The sequence below is a fragment of the Rhineura floridana genome, chromosome 2 (assembly GCF_030035675.1).
Source record: "Rhineura floridana isolate rRhiFlo1 chromosome 2, rRhiFlo1.hap2, whole genome shotgun sequence".
NCBI classification, from domain to species: domain Eukaryota; kingdom Metazoa; phylum Chordata; class Lepidosauria; order Squamata; family Rhineuridae; genus Rhineura; species Rhineura floridana.
This window is the reverse complement of record NC_084481.1, coordinates 20,020,613-20,041,235: the sequence shown is the minus strand read 5'-3', so window position 1 is coordinate 20,041,235 and position 20,623 is coordinate 20,020,613. Positions and strand designations below refer to the sequence as shown.

The 20,623-nt window shown below is 42.4% G+C and overlaps 1 protein-coding gene across 2 annotated transcripts in view; it reads left to right on the top strand.

Moving 5' to 3' along the window:
* LOC133376271 (aldehyde oxidase 3-like) overlaps window positions 1–20,623 on the top strand; it is a 95,897-nt gene that overhangs the window by 54,461 nt on the left and 20,813 nt on the right. For both annotated transcript variants that reach the window (XM_061608057.1, XM_061608056.1), the window contains 5 exons: window positions 2,213–2,337; window positions 4,028–4,161; window positions 5,518–5,605; window positions 7,793–7,879; window positions 17,218–17,409. In XM_061608057.1, coding sequence (XP_061464041.1) covers window positions 2,213–2,337; window positions 4,028–4,161; window positions 5,518–5,605; window positions 7,793–7,879; window positions 17,218–17,409 — 626 coding nt within the window. The remainder of the gene's footprint in view (window positions 1–2,212; window positions 2,338–4,027; window positions 4,162–5,517; window positions 5,606–7,792; window positions 7,880–17,217; window positions 17,410–20,623) is intronic.

Here is a 20,623-nt window from a genome sequence, read left to right as displayed (position 1 = left end):
CAATTACATTTCAGTTACTTAAAAAGAACACCTACAAGGTGCTGGCCTTGGCTGCTGCACATCTAAGTAGCCTAAAACAACAGTAAAAATAAACAAACACATACAGAGGTAGTAGAATAATTATTTTTATTCATAAGATAGCAATGGTGGTCTCTCCGCTGGTAAGGATGGTGGGGAGGGAGGCTGAGGCCACTACTCAGATCTTTTCCCGTCAAACCAAGTGCAACCCCCCCCCCCACTCAGCCAGCCAGCATAATCTCTCTCACTTAACCACCTCCCAGACCCTGCCCTGCCACCAACTAAGGGACAGTCACTCAAGCAAACATTTTCCCCTGAGATGCAAAAAAGTTAAAATACTGCAAATGCAGCACAGTAGCCAGAAAGGGTGGTGGAGGCCACTTTGTGTGCCAAGTGCAAACACAGTATTCTCTCTCTCTCTCTCTCTCTCTCTCTCTCTGCCTCTCCCTCTCTCTCTCTCTCTCTCTCTCTCTCTCACACACACACACACACACACACACACACACACACACACACACACACTCTGTCATCTTTCACCTCCACAGTTCTTTATCTCCATTATGCTGCTGCCTCCTCCTCCTCCTTTATCTATGTTCTTGACCTCCGGATCCTTTTCCCCTCCACTCCATTCTTCACCACCACTATCCATTTTGTAAAATAATTGTTTTCTCCACTCCACCCCGTCTCACTCTCCGCCGCCTCCTGCATCGCCTCCTACCCATCCACAGAGCATGAGGAAAGAGCGATACTGCACAGAAGCCCAATTTGAGGCACATGATTTTCATCCACAAATCAGAGGGGCAGAAGACTTCCCCTGCCCCCCAAAGTAATGCCCAAAAGTAATTCTGGAAACATTACAATTACTTCACAAAAGTAGTAAAATTACTCCTAGTCCTATTACAATCAAAATGTAAAGGAATTACCCACTCGTTACTCGAAAAAGTAATGAATTACAAATAATTCGTTACTTGTAGCTAGTTACTTCCAAGCTCTGACCATGGGCTAATAGCACACCTTATACAGAAAGGACAGTTGTGTGAATTCTTTCTGTTATGGCTCTTCAGTGTGGTTTATATGGGGAGTGAGCTTACCTGCTCAACTTGCTGTTGCCTGCCCACCCTGGTTCTGCAATCCAGGCAAAACACAATAGACTTCTGTGTCTTTGCAATAAGAATGGATCAGTCTGTGCCAGTTTTGCCTGTGTTCATCCATTAATCTGTTTTGTCCTTTTCTGCAGTAATATGTGATTTAAGAACGCTACACAGCATTTTAAATGCATTTTCATATGCATTTTCTCAGAAAATAGGCAATTCTGACCTATTTTGCTCAGCATTGGTATTTCTGTTTATCCTAAAACAACCATATTTTCATATACACCTTGATACATTTTTTGAGTTGAGAACCCCATTGCAAAATTTGGAGAAGTGCAAAATCTAAAAGAAAGCTGACAAAGAGTAAATTCCTCAAGCAACCCAGCTTTGCAAATTGCTTCTTTAGTGTTCTCATATATAGCAAAACACTACTCAGAAGCAAGTCCTATTAAATTCAGTGGGGTTAGGATTGCAGCCTAATTTCTGAAGAGATACATGGCATGCTGCCTCAACTCCAAGGGCTGCACTAAGAGGAAAAGAGAAAAGCCCTGCCCAGGCCTCCAGGAGAACAGAGAAACTAAAACTCGCACACATATCCTCTTCTCTGCACCAGTGGAGCCCTCTGTGTAGTTCTTCATATTGCTGTAGGGGTTAGAAGGTTAAACTAGGACCTAGGAGGCCAGGGTTCAAATTACCACTCAGCCATGAAGCTTACTGGGTGACCTGTCCTTGGGCCAGTCACCCTCTCTCAGCCTAACCTACCTTACAGGGGAGGTAGAAAACAATGTACAGCACCTTGAGCTCCTTGGAGGAAACAAATATAAATACATATATATTTACATATATACATATTATTTTGTTTTCGACTGTTCTTCATTGTCGCTCAGTTTCTCTCTACCAATCTGTTTATGGTTCTTCTTCCTTTTAACCATCCTCTTTTCTTTCTATCAAGCTGACAGGCTAAGACATGGGCTGAAGTGTATTATTTATTTATTAGATTTATATCCCACCCTTCCTCCCAGTCGCAGCCCAGGATGGCAGAGAGTGTAGAGTATGATCAGGTACAGATCATGCTGACTTGGTCATGCAATTGTGTTTAACAGGCAAAATCCACATTGGAGGGCAAGAACATTTTTACCTGGAAACAGACAGTGTGTTTGTCATTCCAAGAAAAGAGGATAATGAAATGGATATATATGTGTCTACCCAGGATACTTCAAAAGTACAGGTGAGGTAACCCAAGCCTTTGGCTACCTACCAGCACAGGGAAACTTTGTCATTGTTTCAGTAGTAACCACAAGATGGACCCTTAATTATTTAAAACATTTCTAAATCACCCTTCTGTTCAAAATTCCCATGACTGAAGAAGATACAGACTACTGTTTAGCAGATAAACCTTACCTTTTAGTCACCATAGTTCTGCTTCATTTTCTTTTTCTAGGGTAGATCATGAACCCATTTGTCTCCCCTCTTTTCCCATGCAGATTTATGGCGGTGAGACTGAGGTTAGATGGGGTGAAGTTATTAAAAGGTGGTTGAGGAGGCATCACTGCCCATGACTGTACAGCTTGGACAGTAGTCTTGCATTGTTCCTCTCCCTGAGCATTGCTTTATATATTCTGCAATGCCATGAAAACACACACAGAGAGAATTCTGGTTGCCTTTGGTGATTTTATGCTTTGTTTTTGTTTTGTTAAAGCAGGTTTCTTGTTTGATGACTGTGGAAGTAGGCATGAAAGTATGTAGCATTACCTACTGAGGCAGTTCAATGAAAGGTTTCCAGTGACCTGGGGGGAAGTTGCACCAGGGGCGTCACAACCGGGGTGCGGAGGGTGCGGACCGCACCCGGGTGACACCCTGAGGGGGGTGACACCCAGAGCTGCCCCGCCCCCCGCCGTTGCCCGGCAAGGCTGCGCCCTCCTCGGAGGCAGGCGGGCGAGATCAGGAGCAGCGTCAGCAGGGTGAGGGAGGCACGCCGGCGTTCCCAGGCCTTCTCCGGCTGGGTGCCCCTCCGGCGCGCGCCCTCCCAGGGGCATGGACGGGGGTGGCTGGCCTCGAGTGTGCACGTGCACACAGGCCCAGCCACCTCGTCCATGCCCCTGGGAGGGCACGCAATGGAGGTCCGCACCCCCCCACACTCCTGCTAGTGACGCTGCTGAGTTGCACCACAGTGTGCTGTATATGTCCTTAACCTTCCACACGAGTAGCAGAAACAGAATGAAGTTTGCAACTAAGCAAATAAGGTCACTGATCATTTATACAGGTTACTGAATTTGTATTACCGAGTACAGACTTTTTCCCCAATCTCAGATTCTATGTTGTTGCTATTAAAATTAGTACTCATCCTTTACCATTAGGTTCCAGGGCGGGTGACAATATAAAATACATTATTAAAAATAGTTTAAAGGATAAACCTGATATTACCTCTCTTTCTTTACCATTGAACAGTGCAATCCCCATACATTTCTATTCATGTGTTTGATTTCAGTGGGACTTAGTCCTAGGTAAGAGAGTATTGGATTGCAGGCTGTAGTCTTTTAATTTGCACATGCACAAATACCACACACATGCTGAATTTGTGCTTTTCTACATTCTCCTCCATAGACAAACTATTGTTTGTTGTTTTTATTCCTGATTGGCAGAATCTAGGTCCTGCACAAAGCCATCTCACAGTTTCCCCACCAGCCAGAATTTTTTGGGGGGTTTTGCACACTGTATCCGGATATAATGTGATGCCTATGGAACCAAAGGGGAATTTGTGCAATGACAGCATTATTTTAAATTAAAATCTTGGGCTCACATAAGGTAATGTGAGGCAGTGAGTGAGTACAAGCAATGCAGAAAGATTAAATTAAATATGAAACTGGAGTAAACATAGACCTGTGTTGAAACCTATAAATGTGTTTGTTTCTTTGCAGCAATTAGTGGCTTCAGTGTTAGATGTCCAGTCCAACAGGATCATGTGCCACACAAGACGAGTTGGTGGAGCTTTTGGGGGAAAGACTACAAAGCCTCCTTTTTTTTCAGCAGCCGCAGCAGTGGCTGCACGTAAGTAAGTATTGCAGTTGTCTATGTCTTACTGAAAGCAACAAAAATGCCTAATGCCCAATTCAGATGAGAAATCTCTCACAGTGGAATTTTAGATGCATTCTGTAGCTTCCAAAAAAGGAAGGGCAACTGTTTCTTATGAAGAGAAGCAACTGTTTAGTCCTACAGAGGCCCAGAGCCGCCAAAATGCAATAATGCCATTGGCCATCTTAACATCCCTTTCAGAATGTCTTCTTCACACACTGCACTGCAGTGCAGATGGCCTTCTTCGAAATATTAACTCTCTTTCTCCATTCCCCAACAGTACTGTTGCATACTTTTTAATATATCACAAAAAAATCCAGAGTTTAGGAAGCTCGACCACGCCATGGGATTGCTTCTGCTTTCATGTGCAAATTCCCAATCCCTCCTATCCCCAGTCTTGGCACCATGTGTGACCATTGCCAATCCAGACTGAAATGAAACCATGGGCACTCCTTAACTCACTTTTGAGATTCCAAGTTTCATCTTGAAGTGAGTCTAGGAATATACTTGGTTTCATTTTATCGATGGGGAGAGTCTTCACACATAATGCAACAGCTGAAATGGAAGCTTCTGAATGCACATAAACATTTTCAGCATAGTTTGCATACCCCCAGAACTTCCTTTGTCCTTCTCCATCCCATTCCAACTCCCCCCCAATGTTACTACCACTTAAACTGGTGGGTTACAGATGTGGAAGAGAGCAACAGACAAGTGCATGAAATTGTTCAAGGGCTGTAAATAGCTCTGGTAGTGCTTGGTGCACTCTGGCTTCCTGATAATGTTTTTCCACATCACCATCTTTTGACTTTCCCTCTTTAGCTTGTTGGATACTTGGTGGTGTGGGGAAGGTGGTGGCTTATCTTGTTTAAACAGAAAGTGTAATAATATCCATACAGCTTGTGATAGGGCATGCATGCTGTATAACTCAAGGGCATTCAGTCAGCATCTACTCTTGCATCACTTCCAGAGTGTCATTAATTTGTGGGAGGGATTCAAGGACATACTGGAAATTTAGTTTTGCACAATTAAAAGTGGGTTAAAGCAGCCTGTTGCCCTAGAGCAATGAGTGCACTGAAAAATGTGAGATGAATGAATGACTAACAGGAAGACATATAAACACTGTGTAGACAAATCAGCATGAACGCTGATTGCTGTAGAACCCTACAAATAAATCAGAACAAATGCTCAATAAAGAGTGGACATAGTCTAACCTCTGTGTAAACTTTGTGCAAGCAAATCAGGATGAATGCTCAATAAACAGGGTATCTGGAGGAGCTGTTTGTTCTCCAAGTAGCTTATCCTGAAGGTCGCCTAAGCCTATGTTTATTTTGTTTAGAACTGGCTGTCCGGTCCGTTTTATTCTGGAGCGAGATGACGACATGCTAATACCTGGAGGGCGACATCCTCTTTTGGGGAAATACAAAGTAAGTAATACTGATTCTGACAACCTCTGCTTCAGTCACACACAAGTCTATCCCATGCAAGCCTGCACTGAACTGGGTTTTGCATGTCCATTGGGCTATGTCCTTATTTATTTACTATTTTTATATATTTATTGCACTTGTATAGCACCCCATAGCCGGAGCTCTCCGTGTGGTTTACAACAATTAAAAACATTAAAAACAAATATACAAATTTAAATACACATTTTTAAAGCAATTTAAAACATATGCTAAAATGTCCTTAAGATGTCTCTCACTATTCTTCACGAAAGGATTGTTTGATCCCAAAAGTATTTATTTATTTAAAAAATTAGCTTGCCTGTCATTGCAAAATCCCAGGGTGGGGCACAAAGGAAACCAAACACAATACAAACGATAATCATAAAATGAGCAGGTAGTCCATCAAACAGAAACCAGTTGAGTGACTGTAATATTGATCCCAGCCCAACCAAGGTAATAATACCTTGCAAAAGCCTGAGATGCATGGTACGGTCAAACAGAAAATATGTATGATGGGGTCTGCAGGATGGATGGCAGACATCCAGAATCTTTCAGATATAAGGAACATCTTGCCCCCAGAGCTGTCTACACTTAAATAGCAGTGGCTGTCCAGGGTCTCAGGAAGAGATGTTTCCAGCCCTGCCAGCCAAGCGTAGGTGCCACTGTTACACAAATGGTCGTTTTCACCTGGTGGGAATGCCCAATAATTCACCAGACGGGAGACCAGCTCTGATCCAATCACCTTTATTGACTATCACAAGCTTTTGCAAAAGGAGACCGACCCTCGACTCACGCCTGAAGGTTCAAGTCTGGCGCATGGTTACATATGCATAGGTTATATAGGTTTCTTAACACACTCCTTGCTCCCCCTCCCATCAACCGTACTTCCCCTTTCTCTGCCATAGGATTGCATTGAGCCACCGCCCTTTGGCTGCTTCCCAACTGTGTACGTGTCTTGTCTACTCGCACCCCTCCCTCCTGGTGTCTTTCAGTGCTTTCCACATACCCTGGGTGACTTTGCATCACAAGCATCACAAGATGTTCTTGCCCCTGCATAAGTCCCCTTATGGCTGTGTCAGCTGCTTTTTCCTGTTGCCACACATCAGAGCGGTCCTATTGACTCATAATGGTCAAGCAATGCCTGCGCAACGTGTTTCACCCTTGTTGTTTCCAACTGCCTACCTATGGAAAGAGGAAGTCACTGAGGCCAGTGCTGGGGGGTTTTCTGCTGCATACTTTTAAGCAAGCATAAACATTTTCATGTTACATCTCCCCTTGATTTGCTTTGATTTGCTTTATATCCCCCCCTTTGGTATCATACCTTGATTAATTTTATTCCCAAATCACACCTTGTATCACACCACCGCTGAACTGTCTGCATGCAAAGTGTGTACCAGATCACTGGGCTATGACGCCTGCCTCTCTTTTGGTACTATGCTATGTTGGAATCACACACAACCTACTGGAAGGACTATTCATTGGCAGAATTTCAAGTGACTTCAAAAATACCTCAAAAATATTATAAAAAAAATTTCTTTACTAAACACCTTCTCAGTCAGCATGCTTACCATGATCAGCTGCAATGCAAAGTTAACTTTTGTTTTTCTTTCTTTTTATGTTTGGTGGGGGTATGCTATTTTTTGTTGTTCATATCATTCCTTAGGTCCATTGATAAGACTATTTGGAGAAAAAAATTAGGATGCTTCCAGATGGGTGTACATTGTGGGATCGGTGCTCCTCATGCATGCAAGTTTATTGTTGCATTCACCTGACATTATTGTCTTGAAAATGCCTTCTATATTCCCTTTTTTAATCCAGATTTACCCTTTCTGGGGGAAATCCAATAAGCAAACACACACACACACACACACACACACACACACAAACAGCTGCCAACAACCCATTTGAAATATCACATGACCCATTTAGAATATTAAGAGCCCATCTTAGAAGCACCCTTATTTTTCTGAGCCTTATGGAACAAAAGTTTAATTTTCATTAAAATGTTGCATTGTGCCTTTGCTAACCTTGTAAAACCTGAAATAAAATGATAATGAGGTTTAAAATGTTGTAGAATCTGACAATTCTTTTTGTAGTCAAAATTCCCATAGAGGATGAAGAATGTGTTTAATGTGTTGTATCTGCTACAATGTGCTATTGTATTTTTAGGTGGGATTCATGAATGATGGCAAAATCAAAGCTGTTGACCTTTTATTCTACATAAATGGTGGGTGTACACCTGATGAATCAGAACTGGTAAGTTTTTGAGTAGCAGCACATTGACTTCACAGGTGGAAAATGGAATGAGAAACTCTGTTCACTTCTAGCTAATGAAAGAAGAATCACTTCTTGGTTTTTACTAGGTTGATGGAAGAATGCATTTGTGGCTTGCATACTATATTTCAAGATGCACTGTATAATTCTCAAGTTAAAATGAGTGTAAATTCTGTTAGGTGTAATCATGTGAAGTATTAGTTCCCCTGCATTTGACATAGGTTAAGCCTCATCTTGAAATTGCATCCAGTTCTGGACACCACACTTTAAGAAGGATGTAGACAAACTGGAATGGGTTCAGAGGAGGGCAACAAGGCTGATCAGGGGACTGGAAACAAAGCCCTATGAGGAGAGACTGAAAGAACTAGTCATGTTTAGCTGTGAGAAGACTGATGGGAGATATGATAATACTCTTCAAGTACTTGAAAGGGTGTCACACACAGGAGGGCCAAGAGTGCCAGACATGGGATAATGGGCTCAAGTTGCAGGAAGCCAGATTTCAACCGAATATCAGGAAAAACTTCCTAACTGTAGAGAGGTACTACAATGGGACCAATTACCTAGGGAGGTGGACGGCTCTCAAACACTGGAGGCATTCAAGGGGCAGCTAGACAGCCACCTATTGGGTATGCTGTAAGTTGGATTCCTGCATTGAGTGGTGGGGTGGATTTGATGGCCTTATAGGCCCCTTCCAACGCTATTCTTCCTTTATTCTGTAATTCTGTGATTCTAATGTATGCAGCATCTTTAGTTTGAAAACCCTTAGGGACATAGGAAGCTGCCTTTTCAGACCATTGGTCTCTCTATCTCTGTATTGTACATTGACAGCAGCTCTTCAGTGTTTCAGTTAGGTCTTTCCCAATCTTACCTGGAGAAGCCAGGGTTTAAACCTGGGACCTGTTACATGCAAAGCAGATGCTCTACCACTGAGATGTGGTTCAAAATGTTTCAGATGCATCTTCTGGTTGTAATGAGGACTGTGACTGAAAGAGAATGACCTGCCCAAGACTACCTAGTAATTTCATGTCAGAAGTGACATCCAAATCACACAATTCTTTAGCTGTGCCTCAACGTCTTAGCTACTACACTATACCTGTTCTCAGAGCTAACACTATGCCACAGGTACACATCTTTCTCTCCTGTCATGTGTGAAGCACCCCTCCTACTAATGAATGAATGTATGTTATGCAGGCACTGTGCTTTGAACATAAAAAACAAAGGTAGCTGTGTTGACCTGTAAGAAAAATTCTAAAATCCACAGTAGTCCAATGCCTTTGTTAGGTGTGATATCATGCTAAGGGAATTGCATATTGGGATTGGTAGTAAAATAAGGCTGGGAGATATAGAACAGGAAGGGGAGGAGTTTGAACGGGTGGAACAGAATGTGGCTGGAATAAAGAGGACGAAGACTGATCTCTGGTGTCTCTCATAAATTGCCTACAATACAACAATTTTGGCGACGAAGGTGGGATGGCGCTTTTGTCTTTGTCTCCCCCACCACCTTTCCTTCAAACCCTGGGTGAGCCTGTGATTCCATTTACTTCTTGGATTAGAATGTTTGATACATATGTACTAGCCATTCATGATGAGGAACTTCCAGAGGCAAGAAAGCGTGCATTACTTATTCATTGTTTGGGAGCAGAAGTTCAGAGAATCTTCTATAATCTGCCTATTGTGGATGATAAATATGAGACAGCTTTGACTGCTTTAAGGAATTTCTTTGTGCCTAGACCTGGGAGACCAGGGTTTGAATCCCCACATAGCCATGAAGCTCACTGGGTGACCTTGGGCTAGTTACTGCCTCTCAGCCTCATGAAAACCCTATTCATAGGGTTGCCATAAGTTGGAATTGACTTGAAGGCAGTACACACACACACACACAGAGTCAATATTGTGGCAGAACGCTATAAATTTTGCCGGTGGGGACAGAAGCATGGAGAAAAGACAGATCAAGATATTGCTGCTTTAAGAGAATTAGCTGTTACTTGTAATTTTGGAAATATGGCAGAGGAAATGATTCGTGATCAGTTAATAGAGAAGACAGGGATGCCTCGCATCAGGGAACGCCTCTTGCTAGAACCTGACCTTACCCTACAGAAAGCCATGACAATTGCTAGCCAGATAGAAACTGCAGTGGCAGAAGCGAAGTTAATGGGTCAAAGCATGACAGAACCTGTACAGGCTGTGCAGCCTTTGCAACTGCAGAAAACAAAAAGATCTTTGGGCAATGTTAAAGATGGTGCAAATAAAACTTTGCAATCTGCAAAATGTGTACAATGTTACAGCTGTGGTTCAATACAACATGCAGTAAATTATGCTAACTGCCCTGCAAAGGAAGCTCAATGCAGACAGTGCAAAAAGAAAGGACATTTTGCATGGGTCTGCCAGAGTACCCAGTCCTTGCAACCTACAAATGAAGTTGCTGTACCAGAAGTTACTGTTTTGTGCATGGATGATCTTGCTCAGGCCTCTATAGTGGATAGATTGACATGCATTGTAACAGTGTCTGCCCTTGCAGAAAACACTTCTCAGGATATTGAGTTGATGTTAGACACAGGCTCTGCAGTTTCCATACTACTCAAGTCAGTTTACATGCAATACTTTTGTAGCTCACCACTTACAGCACTTAAACTGCATCTCATAAGTTATTCAAGGAATCCAATTGCAGTTCTTGGTTGTCTAGCAGCAACAGTAGCATTTGAGAAAAATGCTGTTGTTGCAAATATTGCTGTTCATTCCCCTTGGTAGGCTTTTCTGATTTACCACCAAGAACGAGAAGTCAGTAGTCGAGGGTTCAACCCAGAATAGAGACACACTCACTGTTTATGCGTAAAGTAAGCTGCCTGCCATATTACTGAACAGGCCTTGTTTTATACTTTATCTCAGTAATGCTATGTGGCAATAAAAGTTACAATCAAGCAATTTAATAAAACGAAACTTAAAGATGTGCCATCGCCTTTTGGGTATTGCCAATTACATCTGCATAAACAAGATAAACAAAAACGTCCAGCTAGTTTCTTTATTGTTATCTTAGTACATTGCAGTCTGTCCCCTTAGACCATGGGTTCTCAACAAGGGGGGAATTCCCCCCGGCGGGGGATTTTAGAGTTCCAGGGGGGGAATTGGGACCACTATTCAGCAAAGTGTGATGTCCTGTAGATTATGTACAATCTGTAAAATTGTAGTTTGTTTTTAATTTAATCTGCGACATTCAATAAAGTTTATTGAATGTCACAGATTAAAATCGATTCTTGAACATGCAGCATTATTTTCATTTGCAAAATTAAATTATTATTTAAAGACCAGAAAGTGCTCCAAGAAATTCTGTTATAATATAAACTAAGAAATTTTTCTCTCACAAGAAACACCACCGCCACTCGCGAAATGTCAACACGCTATGAGAGACTATCTTGGGTAGGGGGGAATTATATTCTGAACAATGGTGAAAGGGGGGAATGGAGCAAAAAAGGTGAGAACCACTGCCTTAGACCTTCAAAGTAGCTGTACTGTAGTTCTGTTATGCACACAATCTGGATTTTCTCAACACTGTGGCAGCTGAATTCTATGTGATACCAGAGAGAACTCCCATTCTGGGCAGAGACCTGTTTGTTGTATTGCATATGCAAGTACTGAATGGGACTATCACTTCAATACCTTCCAACAGTGCTATGGAACCAGCATCGCTTGCAACTATAATCACTCACAGAGAGGAGGAACCTGTGGGCTGTGCAAAGGGGTTCATTCACAGAGTTAAAATTAGAGATAATGTGAAGCCAGTATAACAGAGGCTGCGCCAGTTGCCAGTTGCTGTGGGAGAGGCTATATCACAGGAACTTAAAAAATTAGTGCAGAATGACATCATTGAGGCAATTGATTCTTCTGAGTGGGTTTCTCCAATTGTGGTAATACAAAAAAAACCCAGGAAGTATTCGTCTCTGTGTGGATTTGAGGGAGCCATACAAGGCAGTGGTAATTGATAGCCACCCACTCCCTCATATAGAGGAAGTCTTCACTGAACTGAGGGGGGGCACAGTATTCTCTACTCTTGACTTGCAAAGTGCTTATCATCAAATTTTACTGCATGAAGATAGTAGGGACCTCACAGCATTCATTACCCATGATGGCTTGTTTCATTTTAAGTGTGTCCCATATGGTTTAGCATTGGCCCCCAGTGCTTTTCAAAAGATGATGTCGCTCATCCTTAAGAACCAATCAGGAGTACAGTGTTATTTGGATGACATCATTGTGGCGGGACAGACACCAGCAGAGCATGATGAACGACTACATGCCGTCTTACAGTGTATAGCTGATGCAGGATTAAAGTTGAACCTTTCTAAATGCGTGTTCAGATGGACTGAGCTACCTTTTTTGGGATATATTATATCACAAGATGGGTTGAAACCTGATCCAGACCACGTTAGAGCAGTTACGGAGGCCCCACCACCTAAAGATGTACAAACACTACGCTCCTTCTTGGGTCTTACATCTTGGTATGCAAAATTTGTGCCTGATTACGCATCTATAGTGGAACCTCTACGTCGGCTGCTCCGTGGATCTACAACCTGGGCTTGGACATCAGATGCACAAACCAGTTTTGACGCAGTGAAGTCTTTGATTGTACATTGCCCGGCACTAGCCTTATTTGATCCAGCATTACCTACTATTGTGACTACTGATGCCTCTCATTATGGGCTTGAGGCTGTTCTAACTCAAGTTCATGGAGACAAACAAGAAAGGACAGTTGCATTTGCATCCAGGACATTACAAGGGGCAGAAAGGTCATACTCTACAGTTGAGAAAGAGGCACATTGCATGTGTCTGGGCCACAGAGAAATGGTGCACATATCTGTGGGGTCGCACATTCACATTATGCACTGACCACAGCCCTTTGACAACCTTGCTGACATCTAAAGGTGTAGGGAGAGCTGGGATGAGAATTGCTAGGTGGTCAGCTAAGTTGTTGGCTTTCGCATACAGGATGGAGTACAGGCCTGGGACTGAGAATGTAACAGCAGACTGTTTATCCCGCCTACCTCTGCCATCCACAGACAGTGAGCATGAAGATGATGCAGAAGTGGTTGCTCTCATTGCATCTGCCCTGAGAGCCATTTCCAAAGAGCAGTTTACAGCTGCTTGTTTGGCCTGTCCAATACACGGCAAGTTACGGGATTTCCTTGAAGGGAAATGGCCACGCCACATGCGTAATGAGGATCAGACTCTGTTGCCTTTCTTTAAAATACTTGATGAGCTATCTCTACATGATGGTCTTGTAATCCGTGGTACTCATCGTCTCATTGCCCCACCAGAGTTACAAGCGAAATTGATACAATTGGCCATGAGACACACCAAGGGATTGTATGAATGAAGCAACGATTGCATGATTTATATTGGTGGCCTGGTATGGATAAGTAGGTTGAAGATACTATTAAATCTTGTGTGACTTGCCAGCGTCATGACAAGACTGCAATCACACATGTGCCACTATTGCAGCCTGTACCACTTCCTGATTCAGCTTGGGAGAAGTTGGCCATTGATATTGTGGGCCCATTTGAGAGGACACCTGCTGATTGTCGTTATGCCATTACCCTTATAGAATATTTTAGTAAGTGGCCTGAAGTGGCTTTTACTTCCCATGCTACTTCTGCTGCTGTTATCACCTTCCTTTCTGCAGTTTTCAGTCGAGAAGGAGATCCAATGGAACTGATTTCTGACAATGGCAACCAGTTTACCTTGGTAGAATTTGAAACTTTCCTGTCAGAAGGAAATATTTGCCACAGGCGCTCATCAATTTACTATCCGCAGGCAAATGGTGAGATAGAATGTTTTAATAGGAGTTTGAAACAAAGTCTACAAATGGCTGAACTAGAAGGTAAAGCTTGGGAACCCTTTGTCACAGATTTCTTACAAGTTTATAGATCTACCCGGCATGCCACAACACAAAAGTCCCCAGCTGAATTGTTACATGGACGGGAGATGTGCACAAAGCTGAATGTTGCTGGACTACTCATGCCTAAGTCAGATGCTTCTTTACAGCCAGGCATGAAACAAATAGTACACCAAAAACAACAAAAATATAAGAGGTATGCAGATTGCCAAAATGGAGCTAAGGAACCGGGGATACGATGTGGTTCATTTGTACGGGTCAGGAAACAAGGCATCCTGCGGAAAGGGGAACCACGATTTACACTCCCCTTCAAGGTACTTGCCAGAGTAGCGAAATACACCTATAAACTGTCAGACGGCCGCATATGGAATGCCCGCCATCTGGCCCCTATTCAGCATGACCCAACTTCATATGACCAGATCGGGCAGGCTACGCATCTGGCCCCTGATTGTGGTGATCCAGCGAATAATATTACTGATAACATAGTTCACACTGATTACTCTAATGGATTGCCTCATGCACAAAATTGCCAACCAGAACTCCCACTTGATCAACAGTTGCCACGCAGCAGGCGACCACCTGTGTGGGCTAAAGACTATGTTATGTAATTTCTAAAGCAAAGAAGGTTACTAGGTTGGTTATTGTTTGCTGTGTTACATATATGTTTGGTAGGGTGGCAGGAAGTAGTTTTCTTAGATAAAGGGGATATGTGATATCGTGCTAAGGGAATTGCATATTGGGATTGGTAGTAAAATAAGGCTGGGAGATATAGAACAGGAAGGGGAGGAGTTTGAACGGGTGGAGCAGAATGTGGCTGTAATAAAGAGGATGAAGACTGATCTCTGGTGACTCTCTTAAATTGTCTACAATACAACATTAGGCCAATCAAAATACTGCAAAATAGTATGCAAACTTTCAAGTTCTACAGAACTCTTCATGAGGCTAGATGGTATGCAGAATGAAGTGGGGGGATTAGCTGATGTTAGTGCTATGGGTCAGAGATGCAGGAGAAATTTTATTGGGTTCTCAATTAAAGGCAAACCTACCTAGCTGACACTTTCAAAAAGAAGATGTGAACTGAAACACACCCATCCTTCAAAATTCATATTTCTCCAAATTTTGCAGTGCAGTTCTCCAGCAAAATAATGTTTACACAAATGCATATATTAGTGAAAATAACATACAAACATGCATTATATTGGGGAGAACCGCTTTGTAAAAATGTGTACAGTAGGCAAAATTATATTAAAAATGTGTATATTGAAATTTGCACTAAAGTGCTAGGATGGAAAGATCTGACAGTTTCAGTTTTCACCTTTCATTCAGTGCTCCACATTTCTGCAGCAATCCGTGATTTTTAAAAAAAAAATGCTCATGAAAATTCTCCAGCAGTTTAGTGCAAATTTCTCCTAATAAATATATTTTTGTAGGCAGTTTTGACCAAGGTACACATTTTTCCAAGTAATTTCTCACTATATAATGCCCTTTTGTATGTTATTTTCACCCATATATTAATTTGTAGGCACACTTTCCCTTAACATACGCATTTTCCCCTAACATTTGCATTGGTTGGCTGGTGAACTGCATTGCAAAATTCAACTAAGTGCAAATTTCAAAGGATGGCTGGATTGTGGTTCTCATATTGTTTCGGGAAGTGCAAATTTGATACATTTGGCTTGAAATGCAAACAGTCAAATTTCTCGCCCATCCCTATAAAATGCTGATAAATTTTCATGAGGATTTTTTTAAAAATCACAACCTAATATGAAAATGGGGAGAACTGAACTTAAGGGTCAGAAAATGAGAGAAACCAAAACTGACATATTCACCCACCTCTGCCATGGATGGAGTCTGCATTTAGTCACAAGCTTAAGATGGAATGTGGGAGGAGGTAATGGACATTCACATGGGCACTTTTAGAGGTGATTTGCAGGTCTCAGGTTGCACATAGGGCTGCTGGGAAGGAAAAACGTATGATAACCATCTATCCCCATTTTTGAGAATATGAGATCCAGCTGGTTATCCAGATCTGTCTCTATCCTTATATATACAGGTTTCTTGATGGGTAGGAAACAGGAATATAGAAAAACTAAGCAGCGTGTATGTCAACAATTTAGGTGGTGTGCTAGGTGCAAAAAAAAAAAGGGTCAATAGAAGCCAAATTGGGTAGCTAGAGAATGTTTCTTCTCAGAATCTATAGCTGCTTTGAATGTGACTCTATCCCAGCATGGCACATAGGTTTTCTAGGTTAGCAATACAAAGTGAAGTAACTCTGATTACAGGACTTCTAGTCTGGCTTAGTGCATATTTACTCAGAAGTAAATCCCAAATTCAGTTGAGCATACTCACAAGTGACTGCCTGATTTTTAAGGTCGCTCACAGCTTGGGACCAGGGTGCCTGAAGGATCACCTCTTCCCAAATGTACCTACCCAGGCCTTGAGATCTTCTTTGGAGGCCCTTCTGTGCCCCCACCAGGTGAAGTACAGGGAAGGTTACAAGAGAAAAGGCCTTTTCAGTGCTGGTCCTAGCTGTAGGATGCCCTCCTCAGAGAGGGTTGCCAGCTCCTCACTTGGCTGTGTTTTCTGTGCTAGATAAAGAGGTTTTAAAACCTTAATTCTGTTTTAGTTTCATAGTTTTATTTTCTGTCCTTGTTTTTAGGTTGCGATATAATTAATTGTTTGTTCACTTTACTGTTATTGAATGCTACCCTGAGAACTTTTTGTTATGGGGCAGCCTATAAAAGCTGTAGAGAAAAAAAATAATGAAAGTAAGTGTGTAGCCTTCAAATGGTCACAGTGAAATCTGTCTAAGTCCACCTATATTATTTTATTTTACACTGTATTACAATTATACATATAATGTATCATTATATACATAATTGATGCTTGCTGTTGCATTTCTTTGTGAATTAGAGGTGCTCCAGGCAATACAGTCATGATATTCCTGATTGATGAATCAGGTGAGATCCCACTAGTTGATGACAGAAGTTTCATGCTAACACATTAACTACTTAAGTCAAATCTCACAAACAAGCCAAGCCAAATGCACTCCAGAAGTCATGCATAGTTCCCCCTCAAGGGCTTGATGAATTCCCTTGTCTTGCTGTGTCTCTAGTATTGTAAAAAACAGGGAGGGTTGCTAAGAATTTGGTAGGCTGCCATACATGACTGGTGGGCCAGGTCTGGCTTAGCGTGTCACAGGTTGAACACACTTAAACCTAAATACTTGCATTCCCGGGGCACAGCTGTAATATAAGTTCTATCTTCTGATTGGGTTACTTGAGGCCAAAAAAGGGCATCTGGCTTAATCAAAGGGAAGGAAATATGAGGGAAGTTTGCAGGATTGCTACAAATTGCCTGCAAATGCCCTGCTCATACATTAGCTGGAGTACTTATGATCATGATAAACAAGTTGATTATCTATCCTTTGCATTAGGTGATAGATTACGTTGTGCTAAAAAGTTCTAATGCATATGATGTGCCCAACTTCCGAAGCTGTGGATGGGCCTGCAAGACTAACTTGCCATCAAACACTGCATTTCGAGGATTTGGATTTCCACAGTCAGCCCTTTGTGCAGAAACGTGGGTGACAGCTGTAGCAGACCAGCTTGGCTTGCCACATGACCAGGTAAATAAAAGAATGATAAAAAGAAGTGCTGGCTGGAGAGCTCTGTATGGTGACTCAGAGTAGAACATCATGTTACCTTGGCAAATCCATGTTCCCAACCCTACATTTGCAAAAATAACACAAAGGTGAGTCTCCACTTGCAGGGAAGAATTTGCAGGAAGGAGGGGGTGCTTGAACCCTCCCATGCCCACAGATTCTTCCTTCTAAAGGCCATTCCCTTCTCCCCACCAAACTTATTTCCAGTTTTGAAGCCTGACTGGAGGCGGGAAAAAGATTAAAGGCCTGGGATGGTGGCATTTGTAGAAGATAACTGGTGCAGAGCTGGGCCAAGACATTTTGTTGCCTGAGGTGAAGATCAAGATAGTAGCCGCCCACCTCAGTTCCATGTAGAGAAGCTAGCAGACTGGCTGTTGAACCTTACTTGAACATTGCCAATGAGACAGTATCTTCCACCGCACTTGAGGTTGGCAGGCTAGTTTAGAGGGTGGAGGGCAGGCCACATGGCACATACAGCTCTGTCCTCTGGTACCTCGGTACTGCTCACTGCCCCCCAGCATCTGCTGCCTGAGGCAGTCAAATCACTCTCCCTAATGGTAGGGCCAAAGGAGGAGGAAGAGTTAAACATTCCATTTCTAGCATTGCCTTGCATATATCACACACACGTATACTTTTAGCATTGCAGGGGAAATGAGATTGGGAAAGTGGAGGCTGGTTGATCAGGACAAGTGGGGCAATGCCCCACCAAATTCTGTCTTCAACCAGTCTTCAACCAATCCCCACCTGCCTACCTTTGTACTTACAACCAATCCAGGGGATGGCACTGGCTGTCAGTCTCCTCCTTAGTCTTAGTATTGTCCTTATAGAATTCAGCAGGGAGGAGGTTGGGGACAAAATCAGAATTAATTGGCTTTGTCTATCATTGGCTCCAGCTCCACCAGCCATTTGCTTTAGCACCCTCTACTGATGGCCTTCCTGACCTTTCTCCTACCAGTCTCAATGGGCACCAACCTCTATTGTTGGGAACTCCATGTTTCCCTCATAATGTGCCATTTCATCCTTATTATGGCACCTCAAACAGTCATCCCTCTCTAGGATGCACACCTTAATGTGGCGAGGGGTTTGAGAGTGTTGAAGAAGCTGAGAGCAATGCCATCAGGAGTCTAGACCAAAAGGCTAGACTCCTAGCAGGAGCGCCCAAGGCGGAATGGTCAAAGCTGAGACACCAGACTAAGATGCATCCAAACTCAGAGGAAGGCAATGTTAAAGCACCTCTGAATACCTCTTACCATGAAAACCCTATGAACAGAGTATCCAAAATGCAACATGAGACCCCTAGGTCTCTTCTAGACCCCTAGAATGCAAAAATAGGGAACAGAGAAGGACTAGGAATTGTGGGGAAATGGGGCTTAGGAGACAGAAATGAAGCAGGAGAAAGACTTATTGAATTCTGTGAAGTCAATTTGTTTCTTGCAAACACATTTTTCGAGCAACCGAAAAGACGACTACACGTGGACATCACCAAATGGTCAATTGATAGGAATCAAATTGATTAGATAATTGGTAGCAGAAGATGGAGAAGTTCCATGCTTTCTGTGAAAACAAGACCAGGAGCAGACTGCAGTACGGATCATGAACCAGTTATATCAAAAATCAGAGTAAAGCTAAAGAAGAACAACAAAGCAATCATAATGCCAAAATACAATTTAAATAACATCCCAGAAGAATATAAAGATCAAATAAGGAACAGGTTTGAGGCTTTAAACTTAGTTGACAGAGAACCAGAAGAACTATGGAGTGAAGTCAGAGACATTATCAGGGAGCAATGCAAAAAGACAATACCTCTAGTCAAAAAGAGAGAAAGACCTCCATGGATGACTGAAGAAACTCTTCAAATGGTTAAAGAGAGAAGGAAAGCAAAAGCAGAAAGAGATAGAAACACGGTCAGAACCCTAAATACAACAACTAGTATGTAGGGACAAAGAGAACTATTACAATAGTTACTGTATAAAAATAGAAGAGGACAACAAAAAGGGTAGAACAAGAGCCCTGTTCCAAAAGATTAGAGAAATGAAAGGGAAAGAGTAGGGATGTTGAACAATCAACAGGGGAACACACTGACTGACCGAGATGAAATAAAAGGAAAATGGAAGCAATACACTGAAGAACTCTGTAAAAGAGATGCCAGGATGACAGATTCATTCATGGAAGAACTGTATGATGAAGAACCAGAAATTTTAGAATGTGAGGTGAAAGCTGCTCTTAAAATACTTGGAAGAAACAAATCACCAGGAACAGATGCCATACCAATAGAGTTACTACAAGCTACTGAGACTGAATCTGTCCAAAGTTTGACAAAAATCTGTCAAGAAATATGGAAAACTAAACAATGGCCCACAGACTGGAAGCGTTCCATATACATCCCAATTTCAAAGAAAGGGGATCCCAAAGAATGCAGTAATTATCGAACTATTGCCTTAATATCCCATGCAAGTAAAGTAATGCTCAAGATTCTACAACAAAGGCTCTTACCGTATGTGGAACAAGAAATGCCAGATGTCCAAGCTGGATTTAGAAAGGGAAAAGGCACCAGAGATCATATCGCAAACATGCATTAGATAATGGAACGGAACAAGGAATTTCAGAAGAAAATCACCTTGAGCTTTATATTTTACAGCAAAGCCTTTGACTGTGTAGGTCATGAAAAACTATGGAATGCTTTAAAGGAAATGGGGGTGCCACAGCATCTGATTGTCCTGGCAAACAGAAGCTATCATGCAGTTTCCCTCCTATAAATCCATACTAACCCAATCCTCTGATAATGCAAAAAAGGAAAGGAAAAAACATCTCCACTCCGTATCTCTAGCGCTTGCAGATGCTGTGCTCCAATGCTTTTAGGTGGGTATGTCAATTGTTCCCCTCTCTACACCCACTCCCTCCCCCTTTCTTTCATTTCATTTCCTGAGGGCTGAAGAGCAACTTCCGGGTGCTTTCTCTGGTTCTGCTGGCATTTTTTAAGTTGCTTCAAGCGGTGCCTTTATTTTGTTTTCCCCCTAACCTGTGTGCAAAAGCATAACACTGCTCAAACAAAGATTTGCATTTCAGCTGTATTGTACCAGTGAAAATACAACAATCGCACTTCTGGGTTGCTGTTTTTTTAAATGAAACTAACTGGTAGAACAAACTGCACATGCTTGGTTACCAGGAAACCAGAGGG